This window comes from Ambystoma mexicanum, chromosome 5q (genome assembly GCF_040938575.1).
Source record: "Ambystoma mexicanum isolate Mex_15411 chromosome 5q, UKY_AmexF1_1, whole genome shotgun sequence".
NCBI lineage: Eukaryota > Metazoa > Chordata > Amphibia > Caudata > Ambystomatidae > Ambystoma > Ambystoma mexicanum.
Window position 1 is genome coordinate 1,134,871,497 of NC_090933.1, and position 13,035 is coordinate 1,134,884,531.

The 13,035-nt window shown below is 44.9% G+C and overlaps 1 protein-coding gene and 1 long non-coding RNA gene across 4 annotated transcripts in view; one reads left to right on the forward strand and one right to left on the reverse strand.

Moving 5' to 3' along the window:
* The window catches only part of KCNQ3 (potassium voltage-gated channel subfamily Q member 3), a 1,253,156-nt gene extending 1,244,654 nt beyond the window's left edge, over positions 1–8,502 (reverse strand). For 2 of the 3 annotated variants that reach the window (XM_069621646.1, XM_069621645.1), the window contains exon 1: positions 6,512–8,501. In XM_069621646.1, coding sequence (XP_069477747.1) covers positions 6,512–6,828 — 317 coding nt within the window. In that variant the 5' untranslated portion in view covers positions 6,829–8,501. Of the gene's footprint in view, positions 1–6,511 lie in introns of all 3 variants that reach the window. The other variant, XM_069621644.1, reaches the window with a different exon arrangement.
* LOC138497919 (uncharacterized) overlaps positions 8,213–13,035 on the forward strand; it is a 78,159-nt gene continuing 73,336 nt past the window's right edge. The window contains exons 1-2 of the long non-coding RNA XR_011278666.1: positions 8,213–8,324; positions 8,820–8,924. This is a non-coding gene — a long non-coding RNA (uncharacterized lncRNA). The remainder of the gene's footprint in view (positions 8,325–8,819; positions 8,925–13,035) is intronic.

Below are 13,035 nucleotides of genomic sequence, written 5' to 3' on the forward strand. Positions count from 1 at the left end.
TAAGTGTTAAAGTTAAAGCACTAGCAGTCTCTACCAAAGCAGCCATGGCTCCCTGCATTGTAATGTGCATTATGCAATTTAATATTATTTTCCTGAAATGTCATATACAGTTCAACATGTAATCTTCAGACTAATGTCTATCAAATTCCTAGACAGTCCACCATGCTTTGAGGCCACAACAATGGCACTTAGACATTTCCCAATGTCGTACAAACATAGCACAGAGAAACATTACAGGGAGAAAGGCAGGAAGGGACATTCCAAAATCTGGTTTAAAAATGGGTGCAACCCTGACAAAGAATAACTGTGTCATGGAAGACGAAGAGAAATAATTAGAGCAGATCTCACAAACTCAATCTCTTAAGCAAACATCTGCAATGAATCGCTTCCAAATTGAACAAGTAACAACTAATGCTAATCCATGTTTCCCAGTGCCATGGGTGTGATTAGGCTCACTCTGAAACTATGCCAAACAGAAACACGGCGGACTAGAAGCAAACATAAGGAAGCATAAGTGATGGCCCAACTAATGGATATTCAATTACCAGAAATGTACCACGAATCTCCTAACGGGCGTGAAACACTAATATATGCATTACTAGCAGAGGAAGAACAAGGTGGTGTCGGTTCAGGGAACAACTTACCCTGTTTGAGAACCTCATTGAGCCGAGTGGTCTGTTGGCGTCTAGTGAAGGCAGACCGAAAAAGAATCAAAGTATGAAAGGGAGCCAGAGTGGCCAACAAAAACAAGGACAATGCATGTCGTGCTTTCACGCAGAATGTGCTGAGACAGCAACAAAGAATGTACACCTGCAGAATAAAGAAGGAGAGCGAAATAAGCATACAAAGACCCAACTGAATGGAAAATAAGCAAAATGGTGGACAAGACAACAGAACAATTGAATGGTGGATAAGACAGTGGAAACTGAAGAGGAATGTTGACATCAAGGCTTTTTACAGGCTGTTAATTGTGAGCACTGATAACACAACTACTGCAGCCAAGATTATGAAGGAACCCGGGTCTCTCACTGAAAGGCCATCTAGTTCATTTATGAGCAGGAAGAAGAATTTAACCCCGAAATGGACATACCAAGAAATGATAATGAAACAGGAATCGTCTTGGAACAGCCGAGAAAGGACACTTTCCAAGGTAATTGAGGCTCAGAAAAATAAAATGAAAAGGCACGAGCCTGAATCCGTTTCTCAATGCATTCTTTAAAGTTGTTGTGGATTGGTGGTTCAGTGCCATAAAAAGGCATTTTGAAAAATTGGCCCATTCATTTGACAAAGCTTCAGTCATGGAAGTGTTCTGGAAAGGTCCCGTGGTACAAAAAAGAGAAATGTACAGAAGTCCAATCATACAGAAAGATACGGTTCAGTGATTGTGCGGGAAACGTCTTCACCAAGCACCAGCTTAATCACAATAGCAAATAGCTGGAAGACTAAAAGGTGCTGTCGCATTACGCAGGGCGCTTCAATCCCAGAATGGCAACCACCAAGTATGCCTCTCTTTTGAACTATCTTATCACAAAGTGGTATGGGGTTCAAAGGTAAAGCCAACTATATGTGGCATTCCTCAATTATACTGCGTCATTCGAACCCGATTACAGAAAACCTTCCCTGGGAAAAACTGAACAGCACTTCAATGAACCAGCATCTGCTACCTGGAAAGACAGCAGTGTAAGTCTGTGTTGGCCAAAATGGACAGCTACAAAGCAATTTGACATCAACACAGGCATAAAGCCAGGGTGCATGCTTGCAACAACATTGTTCCACCTGTACATTAATGATCCCAAGAAACATATGCAACGTGAGCCCCTGGATTTACCATCTATAAAGGGTAACACAGTCTCTCATATCATATATGGAGATAACAAGATCCTGGTAGCAACCTATGGCAATGTTCTCAAAGCCATTATTAGCTTTACATGTACACTGATAGTCCAATTCCATCGAAATGAACCACACCAAATCTCAAATAATGGAACGGGCCAGTAAAACAACACTGCAGGAAACATACTGATAGGACCTACTAAGGCAGACAACGGAGCAAGAGGAATTCAGATATTTACAAATATCAATGGTTCAAAATGAACAACAATTATCACAGACCTTTTCAAACCTAAATCAGGAAGTTTACTTCTTCATGGTTTAGACTTTCGGAGACTGACAAATTAAACAACAAGGATACTTGGCAGTTGGCAATGGACATTCAGGTATAAGACCCTGTACTTGACCACCTCCTTTTCCTCGCCAATACTGGATGACCACTGTGGCTATATCGATACTCCAATGGACATTCAGATAGAAGATCCTGTACTTGTCCACCTCCTTTCCCTCGCCTATACTGGATGACCAATGTGGCTAGATTGATACTCCAATGGACATTCAGGTAGAAGATCCTGTACTTGCCCACCTCCTTCCCCTCGCCTATACTGGATGACCAATGTGGCTATATTGATACTCCAATGGACATTCGGGTAGAAGATCCTGTACTTGCTCACCTCCTTTCCCTCGCCTATACTCGATGACCACTGCGGCTATATTGATACTCCAATGGACATTCAGGTAGAAGATCCTGTACTTGCCCACCTCCTTTTGCTCGCCTATACTGGATGACCAATGTGGCTAGATTGATACTCCAATGGACATTCAGGTAGAAGATCCTGTACTTGCCCACCTCCTTTTGCTCGCCTATACTGGATGACCAATGTGGCTATATTGCTACTCCAATGGACATTCAGGTAGAAGATCCTATACTTACCCACCTCCTTCCCCTCGTCTATACAATGGAAAGTCTAGTCATACAATTTACTCTGAAATATCCAAAGAAAAAGGTCAGCACCATAATAATTAAATGTGATAGTCAACTGTAGGGCTGAATTACCGGACACAGTAGATGATATCATTTACAGAAGGAAAACCAGAAAGTAGGCAAAATTTTATTGTTCTAGATAAGATAGTTCTAGGTAAAAGCATACTGATTTGTCATATCAGAAAGATGATCAGAAAATGCTATACCTTAGTCATACACATAGCTGAATGGGCGAGCAAAACAGGGAATCTGAAAAGTATCTCAGGTGAGGGGATATCTATCTGCAAGCCTAGGCTACAACCAACTCCTCTACGATTTAACCTCAACAAAAACGGATTAAACTTTGCACTATCTCGGGGCAATATCCCACAACCAGCAGATCGTACACATAGATGGATCCAGGTGGAAGATTCTGCCGGTGCACAGAAAAACAAATTACAAAATGAACCTATGATAGATATGTATCACGCCATATTCATTTGACCATGGTACAATGATAAGTAAAGATGTATACAGTGCAGGCATCTGAGAAAGATGGATCGAATGAACTATCAGGAAATGATGGTCTAGTTTTGAGCCAGAGAAAGGCCCAAAAAATCAGCAGATGCAAAATTAAATGACATCCGATAGAACTGACGAAAAGTAGCAGTGTATTATATAGTTAAAGAACTCCAAAATAATAGGTAATTCATGTGAAATACTGCAAAAGGCTGTCACCAGTTTGTATGGCGGTCGTAGAGGACAGGGGTGGACTGGGAACTAAAAGAGGCCCTGGAAATAAGTACTGGGGACCAAAAGAGGCCCTGGAAATAAAGTTCAAAGTGGCCCCACATGACACATTTTCAGCAAGCCCAATGCTTTTCCTATGAGAAAATTTGGAAATACCACACAAAAGAGGCCCAGGGTGCAGAGGCCCACCGGGAAATCTCCAGAGTTCCCTATAGGCCAGTCCAGCCCTGGTAGAGGACCAGATCTCCTACACTACAACATATTCATTTGCCACATTCCTATATTGTCTTAACGCTTCAGCCAGAAAGGCCATACATAATGTCCACTGGAGATGATTGGATCACCAGCAGCTGGACAGTGCTCAGAATTGCAGAAACCTCCCTTCCTTTCCTCCCTTGCCCCACCATAATCCCCACGTGTCTATATTCATAGGTTGTATGCATATTGCATTGCTCTTCCATTCTGGAGGTATGTTTTCCATCTTTCAAATGTTTACATGTGTACATTTCCTATGCCAACACTGAGCGGGTAGAATGCAAATAAAAACCTTGAATCTACACAGAGCACCAAGACCCAGGCCAGAAATATTCAAAGCCGTTTCCAACTCATCATACCATCAAAGAGCTTTACACACAGTTGCACACATTTATTTATTTTCCCATTTATATGGCGCATTATGCCCATAGCCAACAGGCCCTAATACAAACAGACCAACATACAAATCGTACAATCCAAAAGAAACAAAAGCATGTAAGATATAAAACATAGAAAGGCAAAAACATAGCAATTACCACAGATACCTGAGTAATACAATCATTTCAAATAGAAAGAAATATAGCCTACAAATTTAACACGTCACATAAGAAAGCTGACCCAAGGTAAATGTCTCATACTCTGAGCCACCCAAATAGCATAATTAATCGCAATTTTCAGGTTAAAACACACATTTGACAAACGTTTACAGATGCTCAAAAAATGGCAAAGATTACTACTACCACAACCCACAACTATGCAATCTCTATTGTCCTGTTAGCATCATTCATCAACACTGTACCCTACGGCAAGCCTTCAGGACATATGATCTTAAACACCTGATCCCTATTTCCTGGCACAGCCATGCCAGAACTTTCATTTTTAGGGCCTCCCTTGGTTCATTTCTCACAGGTTTCTCCACATCTGTGATAATGATGTTCCTTTTACCCAGAATGAACCCTCTTAGGTTCTTGGAAATCATTTCCAGCATTTGAGATTTAACAATGTGAATATCCTCAGTGCTACAGGTTTTTTGTGTCAAACTAGTGAGACTGGGTGGACAGAACTGAGGTTGAGTATAACCATCTGACGTACCTGCTAACACTGGCAGTGATGACGATAAGAGAACATGATTGAACATCCTGCCTTCTAACAGATTCGTCATCAAGCACATCATCATTACCAACTTCTTCTGAGGCAGGTTGACACTGTTTATCTAATGTCTCCAAAGGGCCCTGTTCCACCAACTCAAGCAATGAACAGAACTCCTTGAGATCCTTTAACTGATTAAGCCTGGCAATAAAGCATTCCGCTGTGAGCTGCCAATTGGCAGGATTAGACAACTCGCATTTTGTCTTCTCCTGTATTGGGAATTGTGGAGAAAAGTTCCCAGGTACCATAGTACCCACTGAAGAGTCTATTCGAACTCCTGCAGATGACTCCCCATAGGGTTATTTGGTTCAATATGACTATCATATTCTCCTCCAGAACATTCCGTTTTTGCGTTTGTTAAACTGGAACACTTAATGATATTGAGGTCATCAGATGATACCAGAATATGCTCATGATGGACGTGCAAGGATTTCAGCGTCCAGAGCGGGATATGCATTACGGGAGCTCTGACTGTCTCTGATTATTTGATCAGCATTATGTTTTTCATAGATTGACTATTCTACAGTATCCTTCCAGGTAACCTCACTAGCTTCCACTCTGAAGATCATTCAGACGCTGTTTCCTCCTTGCACTCATAGCCAAAACCTCAGAAAATGGATTTCCTCTTAACATTACGGGAGAAGAAGGGCTGACAGCCTCTGATATAGCAGCTTTAAATACCATGGGGCTTTGAACTTCCTGGAACACCTGCTTTTCCAGGGACATGGGTAGAGTAGACAGTTCAACCTCTTTCTCTCTCAGAGAAACCACTGGACATGCGGCTGACAACTTTAAATTATGAGGCCTCATAGTAACAGTTACTATTTTAAATTGTTAAGAGTTCAATAATTAGCAGTATTATAGAGGAATTACAGCATAGACTTCTTTCTGCCGACAAGCTGGGGTAACAACCTCAGAAATAGCCCCCTTCTCAAAAGCACACGCAAGATAAGACGAAATTATAATCTGAGAGGCATATCAGATGCAATGTGCCACCTGCCTGCACCTCCCAATACCATCATATAGGCAGAGCTCCGCTCTGCAGGCTTCCGCATCCCCACATTCCCAGCAACAACCAGCGGCAATCCTCAGCCGCCTCAAACACCCGACAGAGGCCTCCATGAATGACCCTGGGCACCAAGAAGCACAAGGGGCCAGGAGAGGAGAACAAGAGGGACCACCAAACAGCAGCACACATGGACCGAAGCAACCGACAGGCACATCCCAGCTTTGGTGGCCATTTTCAAAATGCAAGCCTCCAAACCCATATTCCGTACAAAGACAGATTGCACAACTGGATGTATGACTTGGAAAGACCTTGATTATCAAGGAAATAACCCTAAAACTCTCCTGCACATGTCAGACTAAGTTTTGTTGATTACTTGTAAAACATTTTCCAACAATTGCTTACAATTTCATAAAGCAGGAAAAAAGGTAACGTTTTAACGAGTAGACATATCAGGCAAATACATTATACTGGAAAGTGTTTCATGCATAGATGAGTGTCAGGCACTCTATGTTTACTAGACACATGAACTCTGATTCTGAGCAAGGGGTACTCACACAAAGGCGTGATAGAGGAGCGCCCATCCCCGGGGTCTCTCCAGAGCATCGTATATCAAAGTCTGGAGCCTTCTATATTTGGCATTGTTCCTCTTGACAGGTCTGCTACAGCTCAGAGGAGTTTTTGCCAGAAGACCAATCCCCTGAGGGTTCCTCTTCGTTTCTTCCTTCCCAACTCCTATCAGCAGCGTCCCATCTTTGTCAGCCCCAGCTCCCAGGGCCAGGGAGGACTGTTCTAGATCTCCAGCCAGACCGACTTTTTTCTCTTCCTGGTGACCCCTAGCATCACTGCCAGCACTCCTGGACTTTAGCCCCATCTTCTTCACTGGTCCTCAAGGGTGAGTTTGGGGTAAGTCCAAGGAGCACCAATGCCATGGTCTGACACAGCGCAATCACAGGGTAAGGATGGATGGCAACACTGCCAGGGCTGGAGATGCAAAACACATAGAGTAAGGGTGATGAGCCCCAATGCCACAGCTACAGGAAAATTACGAGGTTGGGGTTAGGATCCGCAAGGCCATGCTGTGTGTGATATATATCAAAGAGTATGCACGTGTTCCCGCAGTTCTATAGTTCTATAGTTTGCTGCCAGTGACCACAGGCTTGGCTGTGATCTTGGAAACAGCAATTAGATGGCATGAGTGTGATGCCCCTGTGCAGTGATCTGGGGGCATCAAGGAAAAGCTATCAATTGAGACCCCAGTGTTATCATACAACCCAATGTCATGTTATTTAGATAATCAACGTGGGTTCTGTGCTGGCCTGAAGGGATGCTATGAGAATACCAATCACTTGCTATTTGTGGGTTTTGACTGTTTTACTCCTGTAAAGTCGTATGAGGGCAGTAGGGTGGGATACCCCAATAGAATGGTGTGGGGTATCAATCAAGAGGAAGAGGTGGGGTACACCAATGGTATTATCTGGAGTTAGAAAAGGGGTAATGTTATGGTGTGGCGGATAGCTCCCAAAGTTTACGTGTGTGTGGGATATAAGGAGGATGGCACCAATGGCACATTCTGAGGAGTGCTCCGGTTGAGACGTGAGTCAGAGAAATCCCAGAGTCAAAACGTAGGCACCTGAGGGATGCTCTTAAGCAAATAATGAAAGACGGGACGTAGGTCCTGAAGCAAATCCATCACGGGGAAATTAGCACCCGCGCCATTCCCTGGGAAATCACAAGCAGCTGGCGCCAGGCACGGAGCAATCAGTGGGCGATCGGCGGGTCATCGTCTCGGAGATGTGAAGCAATCACTAAGCCATCGACAGGTCAGCAGGACCCGAAGCAGCTGCTCCCGGAGCAGACTGTCACATCCAGCAGGGTCAGAGGCATTGCTCGGAAGGCGGGCCCGCGCTCCCCTGGATGTGATGCGCGCCTCCTGCAGGGGGATCCCAGGTTCACGTTAGGGAGTGGTCCATTGTACCTTCATAGATGCGCGTCGAAGGGTGTCCCCTGGGCACGGCGTCTCCCCTGTCCCCACAGCCCTGTATCTGGGAGGAGCCCCCTGACAGAAGCTGCTGCCCGCCCTCCAGTTCTTGCATGCGTGCGGCCTCCACCCTGTGTGGGTATATTCCCAGAGCACGCCTGGTATCCAGTGCCCGCCGCCGTCTGCCCTGCCGCCGCCGCCTGGTGTCACTTCAGAGGAGGTTCCCCGTCCGCCGGTGGGGGTGGGAGGGTGGATGGATGGATGGAGGAGGAAGGCGGCGCGCCGAGAGGAAGCTGCGGCTGCCCGTCACCACCTCCACGCCCGCCTACCAGGGCCCCCACCTCCAGCGCATCCTGCTCGCGATGGGGAGGAGGAGGAGGAGGTGACAGGTGAGGCAGGACCAGAGGGCGGCCGGGCGAGGATGCAGCTAGGGTCAACAAGGCGGGCCAGAACCATGAAGTGAGAAAATACCTCCGGAATAACGAATACTGCTGGGGAGGGGGAGTAGGTGGGGGCAATACGGTACACAAGGAAGCGCGTGAGGAGGAATAGCCGAGAGGCAGAGGGGAGATATGAACCAGAGCGGGGAGGAGGGGGAGTTAGCACGTGAGAGAGAATGATCAACAGTGAGAGGGACACAGAGAAAGGCACCAAGTGGCGACAGAGTGGGGGCAGTGAGAGAGAGAGAGAAAGGCACGGGGAGAAACAGTACAGGGACAGAGATATAAAGAAAGAGCGAGAGGGACACTCATAGACCTGGAGATGGTGGGTGCGCTTGCATACACACGTGTATCTTCTCCATTAACCCTCTTAATTTCCTCCTACAGAGACTACCATACATATTTCTCTTTTATGCAATCGTGTTTATTTCTCCGTTTTCTTAGGTACAACACAGGTGGCGTATGAGAAGGCTCCCATAATTGGCAGCGCGTACATCATCGAATTAACTCCATTCTGTCTAGAAATAGAAAGCTAGTGAGGTTTTCAGGGTATGTATGAATGTGCATGAGTGAATTATACAAATAATTAAATGAAATGAAGGTGAGTACAACATATTTACTAGTCATTCTGAACACTTAAAAGCTGAGCACACATAACATGCTTGCTAGTGTCCTGCAAAACAGTCGCACGCCAAAGTGGCCTTGTATCATTGGCTTGCCTTTATGCAGCGCAGGCCGATCTCAGAGTTTATGTAGGAAAGTTGTGATGGGGGATTAATTGTTCAAAACTAAATTGCAACATAGTTACAGATTATAGAAATTAAATCTACGTCAAAGCATTTCTTATAATATGATGACATGTGTCACCAAATAAAAGGTGACAATAGGATACTGGTGCAGTTCTAACAGCCTAATAATTCATGCATTTCTGAGGAATGTGAGGCTGCTAGGCCACCCAGAAATGGTTTTCAGGCCAGGTGGTGACAGTACCTTAGATGACAGAAACATTCCTTAGAATGAACACCATACCAGAGATCCAAGATGCAGGTACCAGCTGTGTGGCTTCTAAGGTCCAAGAGACGCTAGAGAAGGGACTGCACTAAGGGCTATGGAGTGGTTAAAGGGTACCCAAAAACTAAAAAAGATGACGTCCCCACACTCCAACAATGGAATGATGCCTTCTGGGACTATGCAGCCTCCATAGTGTATTGTGGGTGTAAGAGACTTCTTGAGCACCGAGGTTGCAGCACCATTACAGTGACATAATGCAGGGTTCCCTTGGTATAGGGCTGGTATCAGTGGGGAATTGCAGCTTGACAGAAATCTGTAGGTTTAGGAACCACAGTCCTCCATATTGAACTAGTATTGAGGCCGAAAACAGGTCCTTGTTTCTTGCACGAGGGCGCATTTCCATGGACGCTAAATTCATGCTTCACAATCACTTAGTAGTTCTCTAGGGTTCTTCTGTCTCAGGGGGATTAATGGGCCTTCTCCCCAACAAGTACATATCCAATTTCTGAATACAATGCCATATGAATTGGAAGCATTTCTCAAAGTTGAATATCAAATACATAAGATATTCCACCACCACTGCCAGTATGTCGGCCATGGTCATCAGACCATCTCCAGACTGGAAACTAGACAAGCAGGAAACAGTCCTTCCCAAGCTACGCTTCTGTCATCTGGAGCTCTACCCCATTGGCAATCAAGATTGCCCCAAGTCTCCTTCGCTGTAGGGAAGAACTGAAGGTCTGGCAACTCCACCAAAACCTTGGAGTAACCTAGACTCTGTCTATCTTCTGCACTCTCCCATCCTTATATTGTACTGTGATCATTGTTACTAATGTTTACTTGATAACTTGTTCAATTTTCGCTACCAATGTTTTGCTCTTTGACCTATAGAGCGGTCCATTGCACTGAACTATGTTTGTATTATATAATAATAATATTCCAAATGCTAGAACTGCCACATTGCACAGTAGCATTTCTCTGCAGCAATCATGTGTTCCCATCAGAAAATCGTCCCTACTAGTCAGAACACTTGACGCAGAGTATGTTGCATGTGAAAATTAGGATCACGTGTTTGTAGCTTATTGCAGGATACTTATGTGTGAGGAGCTGTGTGTGTGTGACCAGAGACTTTGGAGAGTGTGTGTCTAGGGGGTTTCTATATATGTGGGTAAGTGGAGTGTGTGCAGGAATGGTTATTAGGACAGTGAGAGAGCACAGTGAGTTCAACAAAGCGTTACATTAACTAAATAAAAAAACCTGTTTCCAAATTTGAAAACAACACCCTCTTTGCTTTACTTTGTTCTATCATCTATATATATATATATATATTCTAAAATAATATTGAGGGGGGTGTGGCCAAGCCGAGGAACATGGCAGATGGATGCCTGTGAGCTCGTTGATGCTGGGAGTTGACTAATCCTTGTTCTCCACTCCAATCGTCCAATTTCAACATAAATGCCCCCTCAAATCCCATAAGCAGCCCGGAGTGCCGAGGGCCCGTGTGATCCACTGTTAAGCACAATCCTCAGATGCCATGGAAACCTTAGCGACAAAGCAAGATATGAAGATCCTTCAGCAGGAACAATTTATGTATTTATTAATTTTACACAGCTTATATGGCACTTTCCTCCAAAGCGCTGGACAATAAGTAATAGTACAAGTGTGTAAATAAGGCATGAGCCAAAATAACAATTAAAAAAGCAATGCTTCATAGTGAAGGTACGCCCCTGATCGATCACACCAGAGAATATACAACCAGCCAGGATAACAAGTTTTTACCATACAAAATAGGGATCAGCAAAGGACTCTGCTGCTACGGAACGTTTTGTGTTCTCAGATCCCTAGCAGCACAGTATAACTTCGAATTAAGTTACTTGGGACGTAATAGTAAGTGATACATTTCACCATCCCTATTGGATGGGCACTACACATATAGGGTGCGCTCCATATGGGATGCCAGATCATTGGCCCATCTTCATCTGTTCGTCTTCGTCCACACGGGTGTTGCTGATCATCTTGAGGGAACCAAGGTCAAACTACCAATTAATTCTAATTATGCAACATTGTTATTTCTGTCATTACTCTGTGCACCTGGGAGGCTCAGGGACTGGCACAAGAAAACTCTTAGATCATGCTGACCCACACATCCTCCATTCCTTCCTTATCGCATCGTCTGCACCCAAGGTTTCCACCCTCGCTTTGAACTATAATGTATTCCTCCCTGTACCTCACATTACAAATCATGTTGTTGTGCACTGACAATGGCGCAGCCATATTCTTTAGATCTCTTGATGGCTATTTAGTTTATGGGTGTTGGGCAGGGGTCATCTATCGTGGAATTCAGGGGGCCTCGAATCTAAGACAGTTATGAGGGCTGTAACTCCTGGTTAGTTAGGTGGGGGTTGGAGACCTGCTTTATCCAGGCCACGATAAACATAAACGTTGAGGCACCTGGCGCTGTCTCATGGCCTTGCAGGGCACATTCCTTCTAAATAAAGCACATTTGCAACATCCTGTAAGAAAGGAGCGTTTCTTGGGGGTTGCAAGGACAGCCATCTCACTGTGGTTTTGGGAGACAGGTTCCTTCATGCAATGTCAGGCCTTCTGTTTTCGCTACTAAGATGCCCACCTTCCCCCTTAGTCTACTACAGTTCTCCTAATGGGGCTTGTCTCACTCTGAACCACCTAGGGGGGTGGGTTGGGTCTGACTCCTTCCCAACATTACCTTTTTCATTACTTCTACAGTAACAAACTCCCCTGTGTGCACGCGCTCTCTTTCTCTGCGCACTGCTTCATCATATGGTGGCGTTCCCTTTATTGATAACCATGTTCTATGTACTGACCACAGACTTTCCCTCGCTCGGCATAGTCTTCGGGTGTGCAAGTCATATATATGGAATGTCCGTCACCTGTCAAGTCTACCCATACTTGTTTGTAATTCTCAGGATCGGGAGGTAGAATAATCAATGTGTGGTACAACCTGTCTACTTGATCTCCATAGGGGATATGAACCATTGAGGGAATTTGGTGGCTGGGTTGTATCTCTATTTCTTTTGTATTGCAAGGTACTTGCTGTCCAATTGCCATCACCATCATTGCGCTACTAGGCACAGCTTTGGCACAAGTCCAATTTGGCATGTACAGAAGCTGAACACGACGACAGGGACAAGCATCTTCTCGATAGCTCCCAACCAGGATGGGCCCCAGTCAAATGCTAGATCGAACCATTCCCCTCCCTGTATTCCTCCTTCTTTCTTCATATGAACTCCCAGACCATGCACAGCCGCAATGATGTTTAACAGGGACCCATTTTCTGCATCTTCTGGAGGCTCGAATGTGCAGTAAGAATCGCCAATCTTGTGGCACACACCTCCTTCCATCAGTGTCAGCATGTCGAACGCATACCTGTTCTGCATGGTCATTAGTCTCAGTGCTCTTAGCCCAACCTTTATGACTTTGAAGCCGTGTTTAGTATCGTTTGCCAGTTTAACCAATTCCCAGCATACAATTTGCAACCACTTGACATTTGCGGCTGTTTGTACACCGGGTAGCAGCAGTGAGGCAAAGAAAGTTTCAGCTGAACTAAACAGTCGATACTCATCTGGGATCCTGTATGCAATGCCGAAGATTCTTTGGATAGGATAGGTAG